The sequence below is a fragment of the Mauremys reevesii genome, linkage group 4 (genome assembly GCF_016161935.1).
Source record: "Mauremys reevesii isolate NIE-2019 linkage group 4, ASM1616193v1, whole genome shotgun sequence".
NCBI classification, from domain to species: domain Eukaryota; kingdom Metazoa; phylum Chordata; order Testudines; family Geoemydidae; genus Mauremys; species Mauremys reevesii.
In genome coordinates, this window is record NC_052626.1 from 80454601 (window position 1) to 80475366 (window position 20766).

The 20766-nt window shown below is 38.2% G+C and overlaps 1 protein-coding gene and 1 long non-coding RNA gene across 10 annotated transcripts in view; one reads left to right on the top strand and one right to left on the bottom strand.

Annotated features, from left to right (window-relative positions):
• Positions 1-20766, bottom strand: part of CD44 (CD44 molecule (Indian blood group)) — a 101276-nt gene that overhangs the window by 21063 nt on the left and 59447 nt on the right. For 5 of the 9 annotated variants that reach the window (XM_039537162.1, XM_039537165.1, XM_039537161.1 and 2 more), the window contains 4 exons: positions 10260-10385; positions 9087-9194; positions 4600-4821; positions 2555-2722 (listed from right to left, as the gene is read on the bottom strand). In XM_039537162.1, coding sequence (XP_039393096.1) covers positions 2555-2722; positions 4600-4821; positions 9087-9194; positions 10260-10385 — 624 coding nt within the window. Of the gene's footprint in view, positions 1-2554; positions 2723-4599; positions 4822-6506; positions 6726-9086; positions 9195-10259; positions 10386-12415; positions 12536-13571; positions 13692-16273; positions 16391-20766 lie in introns of all 9 variants that reach the window. The other 4 variants (XM_039537168.1, XM_039537160.1, XM_039537163.1 and 1 more) reach the window with 4 other exon arrangements.
• LOC120404488 lies at positions 896-19033 on the top strand. The gene is made up of 6 exons (XR_005598015.1): positions 896-949; positions 10502-10695; positions 11920-11972; positions 14888-15004; positions 18590-18695; positions 18801-19033. It is a non-coding gene; the product is annotated as an uncharacterized LOC120404488 (long non-coding RNA).

The following is a 20766-nucleotide window of genomic DNA, read 5'->3' on the forward strand; positions in this document are numbered from 1 at the left end:
GAAACCAGAGAAAATACCAACACCTTTAAAACCCCAGAAGAAAAGATGACAATATAATCAACTGAATAATCAAAATAATCCAAAAAAACCTGGAAGTTTTGACCTGATGATTCCATGCAAAACTGAGATTTATCAATAGACTTTAAACTAGGGAGGGATTGGGGGCTGTAAGTGCTACAACAATACAAGTAACAAGCTTTAAGGTTGTTGGAGATTGTCCCAATGAAAGATGGCAATAGCAGAAAAGGTCATAGTTGCAGCAGTGACAGAACAAGTAACAGCAACAACTTGTACCTCTCTCACTCATCTTTGATAGATGCCAATTAATGGGCAGAGTCTGTGGCTTCTGGATTCATACAGGTGGAAATTATAATTTTTTTTAGATAGTACCTCATAGACTCTAATGCCAGAGAGGACCAACTCCTGCCCATCACAGCCAACAGGACCTCACCCACCCATAACTGTAATTGGCCCATAAACTCTGGCTGAGTTACTGAAGTCCTCAAATCTGAGTTATTACAGAGAATTCTTTCCTGGGGGTCTGGCTGGTGAGTCTTGCCCACATGCTCAGGGTTTAGCCGATCACCATATTTGAGGTCAGGAAGGAATTTTCTTCCAGGGCAGATTGGCAGAGGCCCTGGGGATTTTCACCTTCCTCTGCAGTGTGAGGCACGGGTCATTTGCTGGAAGATTCTCTGCATCTTGAAATCTTTAAATCATGATTTGAGGACTTCAATGGCTCAGACACAGTTTGATACAGGAGTGGGTGAGTGGGTGAGATTCTGTGGCCTGCATTGTGCAGGAGGTCAGACTAGATGATCATAATGGTCCATTCTGACCTTAAAGTCTAGGATTCTATGATTCTATGAAATCTTGATTTAAAGACTTCAAGTTACAGAGAATCCACCATTTACTCTACTTCTCTGAATAATTATAGATTTGGCTCCAGGTAAGTTCATAGACTCATAGACTTTAAAGTCAGAAGGGACTATTATGATCATCTAGTCTGACCTCCTGCACAATGCAGGCCACAGAATCTCACCCACCCACTCCTGTAACAAAACCCTAACCTATGTCTGAGTTATTGAAGTCCTCAAATTGTCGTTTAAAGACCTCAAGCTGCAGAGAAAGTTGCCTTTGTTTGTGAGAATGGGATAGGATACTATGGTTCGATATTTGGTGTACTTGTGTATATACATTTGAAGCTGAAAAATATATTTGTATTGATATTCTGTGCTGTATTAAAATGTCAGCTGACACAGTAAATGAATTGTCTTGTTCACTATTCAAGGTGCTGTTGTTTAGACATAGGAGATGCAGTCAGAAATGTCTTGAAACACTGCCACCACACCAGATTTACCCTTCAAAGTTAAAAGCCTTTCAGAAAACACACTGGCAAACATGATGCATGTAAGATTAGGATAACTTAGAACACAGTCTAAGAATATTGCCTTTGATATCAGTGCATTCCATGAGTGAAACACTCATGGTTAAATAAGGGCCCATAATCAGAAGATGAAAAGATATAGACAACCCTTTGCAGTAAGCAATAACCATCAGCACAAAGCGACAGCAAGATAAAAGTACACCAAATAAACCCAAGAAAGTGTGGATTTTATTTATTTGTTTATTTAGAGACGGTGGTATTTATTCTTTCAATTCTTAAACAAGGCCCACATTGCAAGCATAGAGAATGCTCATAGAGAAGGCCGTTTTACACTCAGACAAACTTCACTGACTAATGCTGTACTAATTTACCCTGATATTATGGGATTGATGCAGGAATTACTGAGCTAAATTCTATGTCCTGTGTTATGCCGAAGGAAGGAGCAGATGTTCATAACAGTCTTTTCTGGCCTTAAAATCTAAGAATAAAACAGCTTTAAAATATTTACAAAATAAAACCTCGACACACAAATCCTTACTGTAAAGTTTATTGTACTAGTAGTTGTCCAACCTGATGCCACCCACATAATACCTCACTGCCAGAAAAAAGCAACTTTACTATCTCACTACCAAAAAGGAAGCTATCAGGATATTAGAGGCATCTCATGTACATCCAAATGGATGGTGCAGCATGCACAGTCTCTCAGTATGCCAGACTGCGTGAGTCACAATCAATCCCGAAACTTCCAGTTGGTAAGATGGGGGAAGAGAGGGAAGGAGGAGGCTCTGCAAAATCCCCATAAAAATATAGTGCTTATCTGGTACCAACTGTCCCTAAAACAGTGAATAAATAGAAACAGAGGGTTGGTTCTGGATCCAAACTTTGTGGATTTGGGTGTCTCTCTTTAATGGAATGAAATGGAGCAATGTATCTGAAACCTTCCAAACTCTGCAGTTCAGACCCATCTGTACTTTAAACCTAATTATAACTCAGAACTATTTAATTACCGTGTAGCAACACCTAAACAATGCTTCCTGTTCACTTTGGAGTAACACAGTATCCTCACCTAATAAACATATTGGCCTTTAGCCTCTGAGTTCATTAAACAGAAATAATATTTAATGCCAGAGAAAAAGCATTCTCAAGATCTCACTTAATTACTGATACCTGTAGTTGAATGTTCACTTCCATGTGAAGGAATAACTCCAGATAGTACATCATTCCTAGTAGTATTTGTAGAATACTTGACTTTATCGCTCCATCCAGGATGAGCCCCATTCAGCAGTGGATCTTGGGTTGGGTCTTCATTTTTGGCACCTTCATTGGAGACCACAACTGATATGAAAATGGCTGAATCAATTTTGAACTTAATATCTGCAGAACCACTTACATTGTTACCTTTACTTTCAGTTCTTGTTTCTTTAATGCATCTTAGAGGAGTAAAGCCCTATTTATTGTTCTACAGTATCACCACCATCTCAATCATACATTTACAGGACCCTGACATGGGTCCATAAAAGTGGATGTGGCCAACAACTTTCTGATTTTTCTTTGTACCGGTTTCACTATCATACAGGTGCTCATATTTGTGCTACACAAAGAGGTTATTTTGCTGAGGCATTGTGGGAAAAGAGGGAAGATTTGAAAATCTACATCAAAGTTTTATTCATAGTTGACGATACAGACAAATTAACCAATTATTGAGGCAATAGAGAAAGTGCCCCACACCTTATTAAGCATGCTATTGTTGAACTACAGAGAAAAGCACCCAGAAAAGTCCATGAGTACCACCACCATATCAATTTTATCCTCCAAAATTATAAAACTCCAACAATTTCACTAGAAAACATGATTGGAACAGCAAATTCAATGTGATGGCAGAATAAAAGTAAAAGGCACTTTACAAAGACATTTTGTAAATCATTTCCACTGAAAAATAAAAGTCCGCTGCACTGGATAAAGTTAAGTACCGAATAAGCAGCAGAAAGAAATAAGCAGGAAAATCACACAGAGAAATTCCAACAACAAAAGATCCCATCAAGCATAACTTTGAGCCAAGAAAGCAGCACACAAACAAATCACACAGCAAAGTGTGTATTTTTGGTTATTTTAGATTTTTTTTCTCACTTCACTCTATAAGCCAGCACAATGTTGTTAGCAATCAAGACCCTATAGAAGAGGCATTTTCCAAACATACAACCTTCAATAATTAAAGCTAACTGTAATAATACATTACAAATATAGCACACAACTCCATCTTTAAAGTATTATCATATGCACACTGTTTCACTTGATGCCATCCATATGATGCCAACCTTCTCACAGCCTAGAACAAGCTATCAGATGATGGGCATTTCATGTATAATTAGCCAAAGAAACCATTTCTGAGGAAGGGGAACATATTGAGAGATGCAGAAAGTGCTTCCTTTTTGATGATCCTTGAGATTCATTTGGTTATTGCTTCCAAGCTAATAATAGTGGTGATAGAATAAGGGACTAGGTATACACTCACAACATAGGACCTGGTGGTTACTTTTCTATTGACACTGCAGCTGGGATTCTGACACTGAATTATCTTGAGAATTAGCTTTTTGAAATTCATCAATCAAATTTTCGAAAAAGTATACAAAAGCCACAACCCAAATAGGTTCAGTTGTATCTAAGAACACAGAACGTGGTGTTTTTTCAGTCTCCCAGACGTTAGGCAGTAACTTTTCCCTCTACTCTCTTTTCTGAACACCTGTAAGAATTTTCAGACTCTGAAGTTACTGTTACTGAAAGACATATGCCAAGAATTGGCATAGCACCACCAGGAACACCAAATAGGCCAATTCAAAACCCGATTCTAGAGGCCAAAATTCTGCTAATGAACCTGAGTACTTCCCTCACTCAAATTTAGCAATAAACTTTAAATAACATCTTATAGTATAAGGATCTGAATGTGAAACTAACAGCGTCTCTGCTACTAATGGACCAAGTGCTTAGGTCTTTAATCTGTTGATAGTCAGTCCTTACTCTGGCAAAAGTCTCTTTGGAAAAAAAGTTCACTTTGCAATAATGGACAGTAGGGACTAGACCCTCAACTGGTGTGAACTTGCATCACTCCATCATGGTCAATGAAGCTATGCCAATTAGCATCAGCTGAGAATCTGGGCCCAGAGTTTGGCCTACAAGCAGATAAAATGATTATAGTTCATTATTCTTACTGATACCTGTAGGAGTATATGTGTTGCGTTCTATTTCATTATTCACAGTCACACTTGAAGAAGAATGATCTCTTTCCTTTACAGGGAAATGTGCAGGCTTCACACTATCCACAGTAGTGTTTATGGGATACTTGTCCTCATCTTTGTCCACACCAAGATAAACATTATGCAACAAAGGATCTTGGGTTGCGTCTTCATTTTTGGCATCTTCATTGGAGACCACAACTGCTATAAAAATGGTTGAATCAATTTTGAACTTAATATCTGCAGAACCACTTACACCGTTATCTTTACTTTCAGTTCTTGTCTCTTTAATGCACCTTATAGGAGTAAAGCCCTATTTATTGTTCTACAGTATCACCTTCATCTCAATCATATATTTACAGGACCCTGACATGGATCCGTAAAAGTTGATGTGGCCAACAACTTTCTGATTTTTCTTTGTACCGGTTTCACTATCATACAGGTGCTCATATTTGTGCTACACAAAGAGGTTATTTTGCTGAGGCATTGTGGGAAAAGAGGGAAGATTTGAAAGTCTAGTTTTATTCGTAGTTGATGATACAGACAAATAAACCAACCCTTGAAGCAATATGGAAAGTGTCCTACACTTTATTAAGCATGCCATTCTTGATCTACAGAGAAAAGCACCCAGAAAAGTCCACAAGTACCGCCACCATATCAATTTTATCCTCCAAAATTATAAACCACCAGCAATTTCACTTGCAACAGCAAGTTTAATGTGCTTGCAGAATAAAAGTAGAAGGCACTTTACAAAGCCATTTTGTAAATCATTTCCACTGAAAAATAAAAGTCCGCTGCACCGGATGCAGTTAGGTACCCAATCAGCAACAGAAAGAAATAAACAGGAAAACCACATCAGAGAAATTCCAAGAACAAAAGATCCCATCAAGCAAAACCTTGAGTCAAGAAAGCAGCACAAAAACAAATCACACAGCAAAGTGTGTATTTTTGGTTATTTTAGATTTTTTTTCTCACTTCATTCTCTAAGCCAGCACAATGTTGTCAGCAATCAAGACCCCATAGAAGAGGCATTTTCCAAACATACAACCTTCAATAATTAAAACTAACTGAAATAATACAATAAAAAATATAGCACACAACTCCATATTTAAAGTATTATCAAATGCACACTGTTTCACTTGATGCCATCCATATGATGCCGACCTCCTCACAGCCTAGAACAAGCTATCAGATGATGGGCATTTCATGTATAATTAGCCAAATAAACTGTTTCTGAGGAAGGGGAACATATTGAGAGATGCAGAAAGTGCCTCCTTTTTGATGACCGTTGACATTCATTTGGTTATTGCTTCTAAGTTAATAACAGTGGTGATGGAATAAGGGACTAGGTATACACTTACAACATAGGACCTGGTGGTTACTTTTCTATTGACACTGTAGCTGAGATTCTGACACCAAATTATCTTGAGAATTAGCTTTTTGAAATTCATCAATCAAATTTTTGAAAGAGTGTATAAAAGCCACAACCCAAATAGGTTCAGTTGTATCTAAGAACACAGAACGTGGAGTTTTTCCAGACTCTCAGGCATTAGGCAGTAACATTTCCCTCTACTCTCTTTTCTGAACACCTGTAAGAATTTTCAGACTCTGAAGTTACTGTTACTGAAAGACATATGCCAAGAGTTGGCATAGCACCACCAGGAACACCAAATAGGCCAATTCAAAACCCGATTCTAGAGGCCAAAATTCTGCTAATGAATCTGAGTACTTCCCTCACTCAAATTTAGCAATAAACTTTAAATAACATCTTATAGTATAAGGATCTGAATGTGAAACTAACAGCGTCTCTGCTACTAATGGACCAAGTGCTTAGGTCTTTAATCTGTTGATAGTCAGTCCTTACTCTGGCAAAAGTCTCTTTCACATACCTGTAGGAGTATATGTGTTGCGTCCTATTTCATTATTCACAGTCACACTTGAAGAAGAATGATCTCTTTCCTTTGCAGGGAAAAGTGCAGGCTTCACACTATCCACAGTAGTGTTTGTGGGATACTTGTCCTCATCTTTGTCCATTCCAAAATAAACATTATGTAACAAAGGATCTTGGGTTGATTCTATACGCTTAGGATCACCATGGGAATCCACAGCTGTTTAGAGTATGTTTGAAATAGATTGTGAATTTAAAATTTGCTGAGCTGCCATCCACATTATTCTGAACGCCTGTCCCAGTTATTTCTGCAACAAGCTGTTAGTTATGTATGTGCAATGGATAGAAGAAAAGAGTAAAAGGTGCCCTCTGGTTTAATCCTAACCAACAAGATTTTCTTAATTGTTCAGGATTTGGCTGAGAAGAATATCGGTGGTGATGGACAGCCCATATTTGTTTGGATAATTGCAAATACTTTGTTTTCTGAGCCACCAACCACATTTTTCTCACCATTTGTTTTTATTGATTTTACATCAGATGTTTGATAATGGAGATGTAAGAGGATTTTTTTCAACATGGTAGCTGATTTTTACATGTGGAAATCCACTTAGGGCATTACACAAGTGTTCAAGAGGCATACAGTATCCCAGGGATATGGGGAAAGGTGGATAGATTAGATTAGATTAGATTAGATTAGATTCTAACCCAAATGGGTATAACCCACATGATATAGAGGTGCTTATGTCCATTAGAAGTAGGCAGTAGGAAAATACCAGGCACTCTGATAAGCATTGGGAATGTTGATTGGCTGCCCCATAACATCAGTGTAGTTCTTGTACTTCCAGGAATTCCATCATAAAGCTCAGTTTTATATGAAATTATTTAAATTCTTTACCCCTGCTGGCAGTGGTGAGACCCTGCTTCTTGTGATCTGTATTGGACCACCAACAGTTAAATGAAGGATTCCAGGTATATGGTGTGGAGGTTTTCAGAACTGCAGCATGTCGGGAATCCGCAGCTGCTAGGACAATGGATGTCTCAATGGGGATATGTATATTTGCTGAGCCACCATCCACACTTGATTAGCCATTTGCTTTTCTTTCCTATACATCAGTAATATATTATGGATATACATAGTGTAGAAGAAGAGCATTAAAGATGGATGCATAGATTTTACTGTAGTATCACTAGTTTTCTTATCCATCCATTTACATCACACTACTGTTCAGGAGCTGTTATCTTGCTATGAAGTTTCCCAGTGATATTGGGAAAAACAATAGCAACAGAAGAATAAACCATAGCCGAAACAGTGGCAGAGCCCAGGGCCGGCTCCAGGCACCAGCGCAGCAAGCAGGTGCCTCGGGCGGCCCATGGAAGGGAGCGGCACGTCCAGCTCTTCGAAAGCGGCGGCAGTGGAGCTGCCCCCGAAGTGCCGCCAATCACAGCTTTTTTTTTTCTTTTTTGCCGCTTGGGGCAGCAAAAACGCTAGAGCCAGCCCTGGACATACCTAATACAGCAGTTGTAACAACTTGGCCCTCTAACTCAAGTTTGAAGGATGATGCTGCATCAAATAACATGAAGGATTTGAATTGGTATAATGCATCCTTGCCAAGTGCTAAGACTGTGCCCAGATTAGTGTGAAACTTTCTGTTGTTGAGCCAGAGAGCTGTGCAGTCAATAAAAAGTCTGTAAGTAACATGCCACCACCAACGTTAGCCAAAACAGTTAAAATCTACCAATAGTTCAATACCAAAAGTAGGAGGAATCTGAGCACAAGATAAGGACAGAGACCTCTGGTATTAATGCAGTTTATAAATGGTTAATGCAAGGTGATCAGAGACTAATTACAGCCCTTAGTTGCAATGGGACAACATTTTTCAACCACCACTGAAATCACAGAAGGCAGATGGCATAGTAAGGATATAATAAGTAGTCAGCACAGAGAGAGATGAAGCCAAATAAAATAATAACAACAACAATAACACCACCACCACCAGAAACTCCCAAAACTCAGGCCAGAGAAGAGAACCAAAATCCCAAAGCAAACTGAGTTTTCCATTAGGCATTCTTTATTGAATTCCTAATGAAATCCCCTGTTTAAAAAAGAAAGTCTCTCCACACACCCAAACCAAGTTCAGAAACATAAATATTGATACAATCTTTAAAATAAACAAAACTATTTACCGATAACCATAATTGAGCTTTTTATTTTCAACACCTATACTATCCTGTCTTCTCCCAGTCAAAAAGAAGCTTCATCTCCTAGTTTATGGCATAAAGTACTGAGAGTACAGGAGAACTAATTATGTGATAGATGATCATTACATTGTTGTAAATATTGCACAGTAGATAACTGAATACGCAGGTTTACAGCAGGGATGTTTCATCCCTTTATTCCATAAACACTGATGGACTATAGCTGCATTTCTGGTGGCCCCTGACAGATTTCTGAGCTATCTGAGCTATGTGACATATTTGCTCACTTGTGCAAATGGCACCAGATGCCACTCTTTACTGAGGTATGTCATTTTGCTTTAAATATAGTAAGTTAGATAAAACTATTAGAATTCATTACTCTTACTGGTAACTGGAGAGTGCGGTTCCGTGTCATCATTTGTGTCCCATCCAGAGTGTAATGGATCTTGTAGTAAATCTTCATCATCTGTTTCATTTTCTTGTGAATCCTTATCTGTTGCAGTGATGTTAAACCTCCTGTAAACTTTTCATTTGCTGACCCACCACCATCATCACTCAAATAATTCTCATCTTTACTCTTTCTTGCCTTTATAATAGGCTATGCTTTTTTTAGAGATTTATTTAGTAAAGAAGAAAGAACATGGCAAGCAATACCTTGGGGGGGGAGGGATATCTCAATGGCTTGAGCATTGGCATCCTGAACCCAGGGCTGCAAGCTCAATCCTTGAGGGGGCCATTTAGGGATCTGGGGCAAAAATCTGTCTGGGGATTGGTCCTGTTTTGAGCAGGGGGTTGGACTAGATGACCTTCTAACCCTAATATTATATAATTCTTTGTGGAAGAAAATCTATTGCTGTTTATGATGATGATTATTATTGTTTATCTTATTTATAGCATTAATTTTGAGCACCCCAAAATGTGCCAAAAACTCATAAAACAGTGCTCCCTTCCCTGAAGAACCCACAATGTAATTTTGACATGACACAATAAGTGAAAGTCATCTCACCCTCAGCAAGCCCTGGGTTTTCAGGTCATTATGACATCTGTTGACATCATGATTCTATTTAGCAGGCATGAGATTTCTGTAATTTTTCCCATCTATAACAGACCAAGGGGCCATTAAGACAAAAAACATTGTGTGCTGCTAACCATGGGGGTCAAAATAAAAAAGAGAATAGAATCCTGGTTAACTGAACACAAAACTTGCAGAGTTTCTGGGAGTGAACAACTGATGTGCTAAGGAGAGATTTCTAAATCAAGAGCACGGGAATAGCAGTGGGCATGCACCTCATCAGGAAGGGACTACTCAGGTGTTCTCATTGGGGCAGTGTCACTTCACTCTTTCCCTATGTGGACTTGTGCCTTCCAGATACAGTCCTGCTCTAAGAGAGTAGAATCTGAAGGAATAAGTATTATTCTCCCTTATGGAGCATTAAGAAGGCTGTTTAACAGCCACCAGACATCAATAGGCCATTATTGGAATTGTAAAGTGACTTATTATTTAACTTATTGGATGATCTTAATCAAACTCTAGTAGTTAAAAAGACATATTATTTACCGTTAGTTGCTGTGGTTGGATGCTGCTCCTTGTTATCTGTAGTGGACCCCCACCAAATGTCAGGGGATGGATTCCCCTCATGTTGGGTGGAAGTTTCCTCATGTGCACCATGATGCGAGGTCACAGCTGTTAGGACAATGGTTCGATCATTTGTGATTTTTTTACTGGCTCAGCCACTACCCACAATATAGTCAGCTTCTGTTCTTTTCTATACCCAATATATCTCTTTTACAACTATACAGATTGCAAGGAAACTGGAGAAGAGTCAAGCAGGAACTCTGGTTTGTTGATAGGTTAATGGATTTTCTAATCCACTTCTTCCACGTCATCCGGGTACTGGAAGGTATGTTCTTGCTACAGAGTACCATGGTCTTCAGAGGAAAAGCAGCAGCAGTAACTGAACAGGCAGAAGCAACAACTTGCACCTTTAATTGAGGTTTGACTGTAGCCAATGAACTTAAAGAACTTTCTTACATTGATCCACATAACTGTAATTGTATCCCTTTTGCTATATTAGAGAATTAGGCAGTTAGCCAATTCAGGAACATAGAGAGGGAAAATGTAATTTGATCTCATTACAGTGCTTAGTAAAATACATTATAAGTATGGCACGTCCCACGTTTCCTGTTAAAGGTGCAGTTGTTGAACCACAGAGAGATAATGCTAGAAAAATTCAATGAGTAACAGCACCAAAACCATACAACAAAGCTGACATCTACAAACACCTTCACCTGAAAGTGGAATCATGCCAATAATAAAATGAATGTGTGCGCAGAACTGGCATCAATTCATGAGTAAAGACTAGTATAAGAAAAGAGAATAGTCTGTCCAGAAAAAGATATAATGACCTAAATTTTCAAAAGGGTCTAGTGAGTTTGGGTATCAATTTACAGGGGGCTGGTTTGCATGGACAAGTGCTCAGCACTTTCTGAAAATCAGGTTGCTTTAAGGTATCAGAAATCTGGCACTGAAAAAATGGAGAAACCTCACATTACTAGTCACTTTTGAAATTTAAGGCCAAAATGCTCAATTCCTATAGCCCAGGTACTTGCATGCCTGTGAAATCATCATAGAATACCAAAGAAGCCCACACAAATTGCATGGGTGAGAGCGAGAGCAGAGTTGGCCAACCTTGTGGAACACACACCAAACATGGGAACACAGAGATATGAAGCAAAAGGAAATTCCAGATCTTAAGGCAAGAAAAATCCCAAAGGAAACGGAGTTAGTTTAGAATTGTTTTCCCTTCATGGGACAGAAGCCACATATTCCCAAGATCTGTCTGTGTAGCAAGAACCTTTGTCTTACAAGAACAGCCCAACTATAATAAGACTATTAAAGTAGATAATACATTTTAAAAATAATGTTGTTGAACTTTTCTTCCACCAGCTACCACCCACACAATGCTGTCCTTGCACAGTAAGAAATAAATTAGCTTGCTGTCATGAATGCCTTATGGAAACTTTGAAGGGGGAAATGGTTGTTGATGCAGGTGATCACATATAGTTCTTATGTTCTCTGTAACACTAGTCTATTAACTTCTAACTAATCATGTTAACCATGGATATCGTCAGCATCTGTTCATCTTACACTGTGAAACACTGACATTTTCACAAGAGACGTAACTATTTCATTGTTCTTCTTTAAAATGTCCTAAAAGGAGAATTGGAATGGACCATTAGCTTCACAAGATGTTCACAACTCTGACCACAGGTAATTGTTTCAATGAAGACAGATGCAGAGCAGAAATGTTACAGCTCTAAACATTATTTTGAAGAGTGGCAGCTAAACATGCCACAAAAAAAGTCTTTTGCCCTCCAGTGACACTGGAGCACCAGCAATGCTGTTCAAGTGACACAGGACATCTTTCCATGGCATGTTCTTTTGCAGGAGGTCTACTCTGTAGTATAGTATATCTAATACCCCTGTTCAGTAAAGCACTTAAACATGTTCTCAACCTTACACATGTGGGCAATCCCATTTCTGGTCAAGTAAGCATTTAAGCATATATTGAACTTCAAGAGGGTGACTACTCCCACTGAATTCCCTGGGACTTAAGCACATATTAAAAGTTAAGCATGTGCATAAGTGCTTTGCTGGTTTGTGGCCTAAATTTGTGGTACAGCAAAGAATAGATATTATTTCATTATCCTTACTGCTACTTGGAGAGTGCTGTTCCTTGTCATCACTGTTGTCCCCTCCAAGGGAAATTACTGGTGTTAAGGGATACTGTGTTGAGTCTTCACCATCTGCACCATCATCATGTGAGCTGAGATCTGTTATAATGATGTTAAATGTACTATGAAGTTTCCATTTGCTGAACCATCATCCCCGTCATTTTCAGATTTATGTTTTTCCTGTCTTTACTGTCAGCGCTTTCATCTTAAAGAAATGTAGCAAAGTGGACAGGGCTTTCTTTCTCATGCACAAAACATCCGTTTTTCAATCTGGCAAACCACTCAGTAACATCAGACTTTCCCTTAGCAACTACAATGTTCTGAATGTAGATTATTACCCCCTACAATTGGCCAAGCAGCGGAAGGCAATGTGTTCTACAAGAAATGGGATTATGGGAGTAAAAACTAATCAAGAGCATGTAAATGCTCCTGTAAAATCAGGGATAATTGATGACATAAAACCAACACAGCCAGTTGTTTCTGGAACTATGAACGATGTCAATAAAAGTTAAAGGAATGTATATAGTGTTGTTTTTAGCAAGGCCTAAATCTCTTGGGTTACAGTGGAGGTGATAGGACAAAAGAGTTTTATCTTGAATAACAAAGGGTCCCAGAAAAATACAGTTCAAGTACATTTATAAATGTTCTCTTCTTTCCAAATCATCTTCACGGTGAAAGTCTAAATATAAAAACACATTATATCCTTTACTGCAATGTACATTTTGAAAAAGACAATTTCTGTTTCTTTGTTCAAGCAATGAACAAAATGTTTACCCTTTCAGCTAGAAATAAGCTAAAAAATCATCACAGGCATGTCACAAACAGTGTCAAGAAGAGAACTTCTGAAGTCCAAATATCACTTTAATTTATATAGAATTCCTTGCTTTTAAGATATGACTACTTCATAGCCAAGACCAAGTCTTCCAGGGTCATCTGGCTAATATGACAGGTGATAGCCAAGGATAGGGTGTGTATTTTTCCATTCAAAACACAATTTAAGATTAAAGAGAGAACTTATATGCTATCAGAAATACAAATTCATGGTGACTGGATATTCTTGTGAAGCTGGTATTTCTGTGCTGCTATTTATTCAGACTGTAGACAAAACACATGATTTAATAGTAAAGATCTTTACCCCCTGTTTCCTGAGTAGGCTGCTGTTCCTTGTGGCCAGGGTGGGACCACCACCACCAAGAGTCAGCAAATTGATTCCATTGAGGTTGGGTGGAGGTTTCCTCATGAACGGGCTTCACAGCTGCTATGACAATGATTAAATCACTGGTGATCTTTTTTATGTGCTGAGCCACCTTTTCCTTGCAAAGTTAAAATCCATCAACACTTTCACCCATAAATATGCTCATGCCAATAAGCTGAATATGAGTGTGGGTTAAAGACATGAAACTCCGGTATCAGCGCGTTTGGTAACTGATTAGTTGCAAGAAAAAACAATAGTCCCAGTCCCAACAATATACACAATGCTCAGCTATAGTGGCCCAGATCAATTACATGTCCTTGCAAACGCCTCAGAAGTCCATGTAGTCTGCATTGGGCTGCGTAAGTGTGACTAAAAGCAGAGTTGGGCCAATATATGGAACAGGCACCCAAACACTGGCACAGGAACAGATGAAGCAACAGAGACAAAAACAAAAAAACCCAACCAACCAAGCAAACAAAAAACCATCCAGATAAGAGAAAGGGAAAAAATGTCCCACAAGAAAACTGAGTCTGTTAATTTAGCTTTTTTCTCCAGGGAGATACTGATGCAGCTGATGTTACCAAAGACCAGGCCTATAGCAAGAGCCATGCTGCACACACACACACACACACACACACACACACACACACACACACACACACACACACACACACACACACACACACGCATCAGCAAAATCCACTTCAGAAACAAACACTTTTTAGTAAAAGTTATTGAACTTTTCCTCTAGTTGATGCCATGCATAAAATATTGTCTTCCAATAGCAAGACATAAACTATCATTATTCCATACAGATCTCATGAACATTTAGAAAAGGAAATAATTTTTCATACAGAGCATCATGTAAATTACTGGAAATCACTCCGCTCCCATTTGATCTCTAATGCCAATCAAGTATGCACATCAGTAGAAATCATATAATTCTACAGTAACTGTGCAGACTTCAGGACCTCTTCAGAATATTGTACTTCTCTGGACACAGTATTATTTTTATGAAACCCATATGTAGAATGCAGATGTTCCATCTTGTTCCCAATTCTGAGCAACGATGGCCACTATTCATTCTACAAATAATAATTTGTCCTGACTTTGCAGCACTAGAAATGTTTTTCAGGTGGATTCCTTTCAAAGGACCTCTTTCCAGAGTTGAATTCTACTGAAAACAGTACCGCTCTTTCTGCAATATATTTATAAAGAATAGGCCATATAGAGTAAAACATATATATATATTTCAGTTTCTTTACTAGTACTTGGAGGATACTCGTTCTTGACATCATTCATGTCCCATCCAGGAAACACTATTGGTTTTAAAGGCTCTTCAGCTGAATCTTCATCATCTGCATCATCGTCATGTGAGTTCACATCTGTTGTGATGATGTTAAATGTACTGTGAACTTTTCATTTGCCGAACTATTACCCATATCAGTTTCATTTGTATTTCTCCTGCCATTTACAATGGTCTCATTTGTAATGGTACATGTCTAATAAGAGGAGAAGAAACATTGGGTACCTTTCTTTTTTATGCACAGAAATAGCTTCTGCACACATAATTTTTTTTTTACAAAACATCCATTAATATCACAGGTTTTGTTCACCAGGCATGAACTCACTACAAACTCCTCCAGCAATAAGCCACAATAGGAGAAAGCATCATGCTAACAATGGAAGTCAAAGTAGGTAGAAGCCTATCACTCTGAGAGATGGCTGAGGTCATTCAACCAGAAAAGTTTCTTTATCAATATACAATCCCAGATGTCACTGAGAGCCCTACTTGTTCTGCGTGTGGCTCTTTGTCAACAAAGCCTAATAGATCTTGGCTTATGCTAAAAATTAGTTGTGACTGATCAAGGATTTTTAATTCGTATAACCCATATATTCATCCTTGAATTTAATCCTGCTCTGACATTGACGTAACAAGTATAGGATTATGGTGACTTCAGTGTAGGATCAAGCCAATGGAGAATCCAGGCTTGGTGGAAGAATACCTTCATTTAAAAAATTAACTTAGGAAATCAAGGCAAATAATGGACAGTACATTTAATATATATATTCTCTATTTCAATGTAACAGTTCCAATTAAGAAATCTTAAGAAATCCTTTCACATAATTCGTAGTTGTAAACATAATCATATTTGTTATTCTAATCCTGTGATGCTACCAACAGAATATATTCTCTCAGTAAGAAACAACGGTTTATGTTGCTACAGATATGCCACCTATGCTTTTAAAATAAACTACATTCTAAAGCCAAGATATTTATTATTATTAACATTTTAAATGTTTTTATCACTGCAGCAGCTAGCTATCTCATAACCATGTTTTCACTTGTGTTTTTCCAATAAGCTTTGCCCTTTGCACATGCTATATAAAAATGCACTAGATTAGGACCTCAAGACTCAACAGATTAGTTCTGGTGAATACATAGTGAATGTAAAAGAGGGAGTTATTCTTAATGGAAACAGAAATAGGGAACACATAAGAAGCCAACACAGTATCAGAAAGGCTGTTTGGCTGCCACTTTATATAATATGCAGGGTTTACACTTCCATGCTGCCTTCAACTCAGCATTAGCAACAGACTTTAAACAAAGCTGCTTAGGTGAAATGATATAAATTCTTTACCGTTACTAGCAGTTGTCAGGTGCTGTTCCTTGGAATTTACAGAATGCCACCATGTGGGGGGAAATGGTTTTGCTTGGGTGGTGGTTTCATGATGTGTGTAATGGTGGCGATCCACAGCTGTTAGGACAATAGTTAAATCAATGTAGAGCACTTCACTGATGAGCCTTTACTTATATGATTCCCATTCGTTGCTGTTCTCTACACCTGGTCTTTGTCTTTTACTAGTGTTTATAGTGGAGAAACAAGAGGTAAATAGAGATGATCCTCTGTTTTGTTCAACTGTATCACTGGTTTTCTCATCCATCCACTCACATAATCCTGGTATCAGGAAATGTGAATTTTCTGGAATTTCTCCCAGTAATACAGAGCAAAGTAGAAAGAACAAAGGAAGTTACAAAAGCAGCAGTGGCAGACCAAATAGCAGCAACCTTTCTGTTATTTGATTGTTCCTCTAACTCATCTTTTGTTAATGACACTGAAACTGTACTGCTTTCAAAAACTAGATCACTATAAGTCACAGTGGCATTTCACTTACTGGTTTGTAATTACAACTAACCAATTCCAACAAACAGACAGGAGAGTATATATTCTGCAATGTGAAAAAATTCAAAATATATCCCATATTTTTTCTAGTTAGTTTATCACATAATGAAATGAAAACCTTGCAAGTATAGCAGAAACACTGCACCATCACTACTGGATGACAGAGATATACTTGTCAGGAAAAAGTCCAAAATTACTACAGTACCAATATATCAGCCTTACATACAGAAGTTAAAAATTTGTGCACACTTGCATCAAAAAACAAAGGGTCTAATCCTGCTCCCTTTGAAATCAATAGAAATTCAGCACTGAATTAAATGGGAAGAGGAACTGGCCAATAAACATGACAATATTGAAATGAATATGAGTACAAGATAAAGGTTGGAGCATCTGGCATCAATGCATGTTGTAAAAGATTAGTGCAAGGAAACCCAGAGAACACACAGTATGTGTGAAGAGTGCTGTACACAAACCCATCAGCTCAAAGACAGATGAAGTCACAAAGATTCCCACCGCAAAACAGCAAGAAACGAAGAAAAAAAAACCCCAAAGTTAAACTTTTAAAGCCAAATACTGCAGTCTTTATGCGAGATGCCCCTGACTTCGGTAAGGACTGCAAGATCTGGCCTTTAGTTCTTTTAGATAATTTTCTCCCTTTAAGTTATGTTGTCAAAGACCAGGTTGCAAAACTGGACACACACACATCTCCACACACACAACTCTATGCCAGTAAAATCAAACTCAGTATTTAAAAAAAAAAATTAAAAAAAGTTTGAACAGTATCTGACTTTAAACAAAGATTTTTTTATGCATTCCATCCCACTCAGAACATTAAGCAGTGGACTCAGGGCATTCCCACCCCTGCTATGTAAACTTGACCTATATCATGTGATTGAGGCCAGAAAATAAAACCAGTTTCTTGCAAACACACTTGTGTGCAAGATGCTTATTGCAATGTTCACCTGCTATTGCCCCTCTCACAGCTAGAAATGAGTTAAACACTGTGCCACGGGCTTTCTCAGCAACACTCAGCAAAAGACATAGCTTCAGAAGCAGGAAGTGTCACTGATTTCAGTGGAGAAACTCACCTTACTCATACACCGTTTAATTACAGTTGAGATTTATACCACCAGGCTAGTCACATTACTCAGAAAATATGGCACTAATAAAGATCAACGGTTAAGATAAATACCTCCTGCATCTATGGAGAAGTGGTGAATTTAACTCTCTTCTGCAGAAGTACTTTCTCAAAAATGGTGACAGTGTTTTACAGAAGAAATCATTTGATAGTTCCATCTTTAAAATGTTACAAATGGTGCACAACAGAGATGGACGAAACAAGTTCAGAAAAGCTATGGAACTCTGAACATAGGGCTTTAAAAATGTCAACTCAGGTAAAAAGAAGTTTACTCTCTGCGTGCCAATTTTACTCCCTGTTTGCCAATATAAGAAACCCTAAATGTCATTGTGTTGCCATTGCCACTTCTGGACTAAGCACTGCACAAAGTCATCTCTCTAGGAATGACACTTCTGCTCCAGAAGTACTTTGCAAGAGGGCTTTGACATCTTTTCAAGGGTGGGGACGTATAAAATAAGTCAATTTTTGCCTGAGAAAATTTTTGTCTGAGAAAAAATAGAATAAGATCCTTAGGATTTGGTCCGATGCTTATTATAGAAAAATGTGGTGCTTAGTGCTGTTTTTATGAGTTTCAAGTTTTAAAGAGTTATATAAGATCAATTAACAAAGCGGATTATAATTCAGTATCCTTACAGGTGCTTGTGGGATGTCCGTCCTTCGCCTCATTGTTGTCTCCTTCAGGAAGAGAACCACGGTTTAGGTGACTTTGCCTAGAATCTTCACCACGTGTAATATTCTCCTGTGAGTCCTCATCTGCTGTGATGATGTTAAACCTGACATGAACTTTCGGATAATGAGCCAGCACCCAGACAATTATATCTTCATCTCTTCTTGTTTTTACAACAGATTTTACACTTTTACTGGAAGAAATCTGAGGGGGCTTGGGAGGAAGAAATTGCAGAAAAAATATCTATTGATATCACATTTTCTTTCAGAAGATGTGATTTGCTGGAAATGATCCCTGAATAATGGTCAAGGATTCACAATAGCAGAAATTACTGTATTCTACTAGCAAAGAAAGTCAAAGTAATGCCTCCTTAGATTTGATCCTCTGAAATAAAGATGAATTTGTGGCAAGAGATAGTCATGACAGTTGTCATATGTATAGGATTATGCAGATTTAATTGTAGGATCAAGAAGGAGGAGAGAATAGCTTGGAAGGGACAAATCCATGACTAAAATATCTTCAATAATAACAGAGAATGAAAAAAAATAAACCCATCATGCAGACCAAGTACAAAATTTCCTCTCTCTTTGCCTGTATGATTCAGCAGGAAAAATATAATAAATACCAGACTAAATCTGTTCACTTATTTAAGTCATCCACTAACAAAATATTTCTTCACCCAGCCAGAAACAAGCTAATAAAGAAAATTGTTTATGGTGCCGAGATATCACATTCATCTATGAGTCATCCCCTTTTGAGTATTCCCTTTATTGGTGAACTCCAAATTCACCATATTAATTCTGATGAGTGATTGCATAAAAGTGTAGATAAAGTTTGGGTTGTTCATACTGGGATAAATCCTGAGAGATGCTGAGGACCTACATTAAGGAGTTACAAGTGTTCGGCATCCTCTCAGGATCTGGCCATAGAATATAGAATCATAAAAATGTAGGGTTGGAAGGGACCTCAAGAGGTCATCTAGTCCATCTCAATGTGCTTAGGTAAGACTACGTACACCCATCCCTGACAGGTGTTTGTCTAGCCTGTTCTTAAAAACTTCCAACAAGAGGGGATTCCATATAGAGTTAGTAATAATAAAAAACACAAATAGGATGAGAAAAGCTGATTAATAGCCTTTTGCCATCAAAGAGTTTGCCCTTTGGAGCTCCACTTTTGCTCAAGTTTGTCAACAGGCAGTAGATGGAGCACATAAGATAAAATGATTATAATGGATTACCCTGGCCAGCAGTGGAGGGATGCTCTTCCTTGTGATCTGCAGAGTGCTGCCATGAAGGAATAAATCCAGGCATCTGTTGGCCTTGAATAGAGTTTCCATGATGAGAGTCCTCGTATGCTGCGATGTTGGATGAATCAATCATTGAACAACTTATATACTGACCCACCACTTCCAATACTTTTTTTCACCTTTTGATCTTCTTATACAACATCTGTGTCTTTTCCCTTTCTACATAGTAGAGAAAGAAGATGACAGCCAGAAGCACCTGGTGTTTTGTTCATTTTTTTCCCATCATCAATTCAGTCACATCAACCTGAGATCAGGAGGAGTGAGATTGATGGAGCACATCCCAGCACTAATGGGCAAAGCAACTGCGACAACCGAAAAGGAAATGGATGCAGCAAAAGGACTAGCAGCAACAATGGCAGGTCAAGTAGCAAGAGTAACATGCCATATCTATGAGAGCAGGATGAAGCCACAATGCACTACCAGTGCAAGGAAAACAAAAGTCCCTGCCCAGAGAATATATACCATGCTGAACTAGAGTATAGGCAACGGGCATAAAGCCATCTGCTAGAACTGAGGTTTAGCCAGAGAAAATATCACCACAAACACCAGTAAATTCAAGAAAACAAAAACATCTGAAATACCCTAATGTATTTAAAATATATTTTCCATCTTCTAAATATTTGTGTTGCCAGAGATCTGTACACAGAGGGAGAGTTTACAGTTTCCACATAATCCTACCTCAGCAAAAGCCACACTGATAATGTATTAACATAACAATAAAGAAAAATCACATTTGCCTTACCTGATATATTACTGAGTTTTTGCTCCAAGAATATATTGCTACTCTCAGAGCCAGAAAATCTAATATGGTATCATAGTCTGTTCATGGATATTGAGTC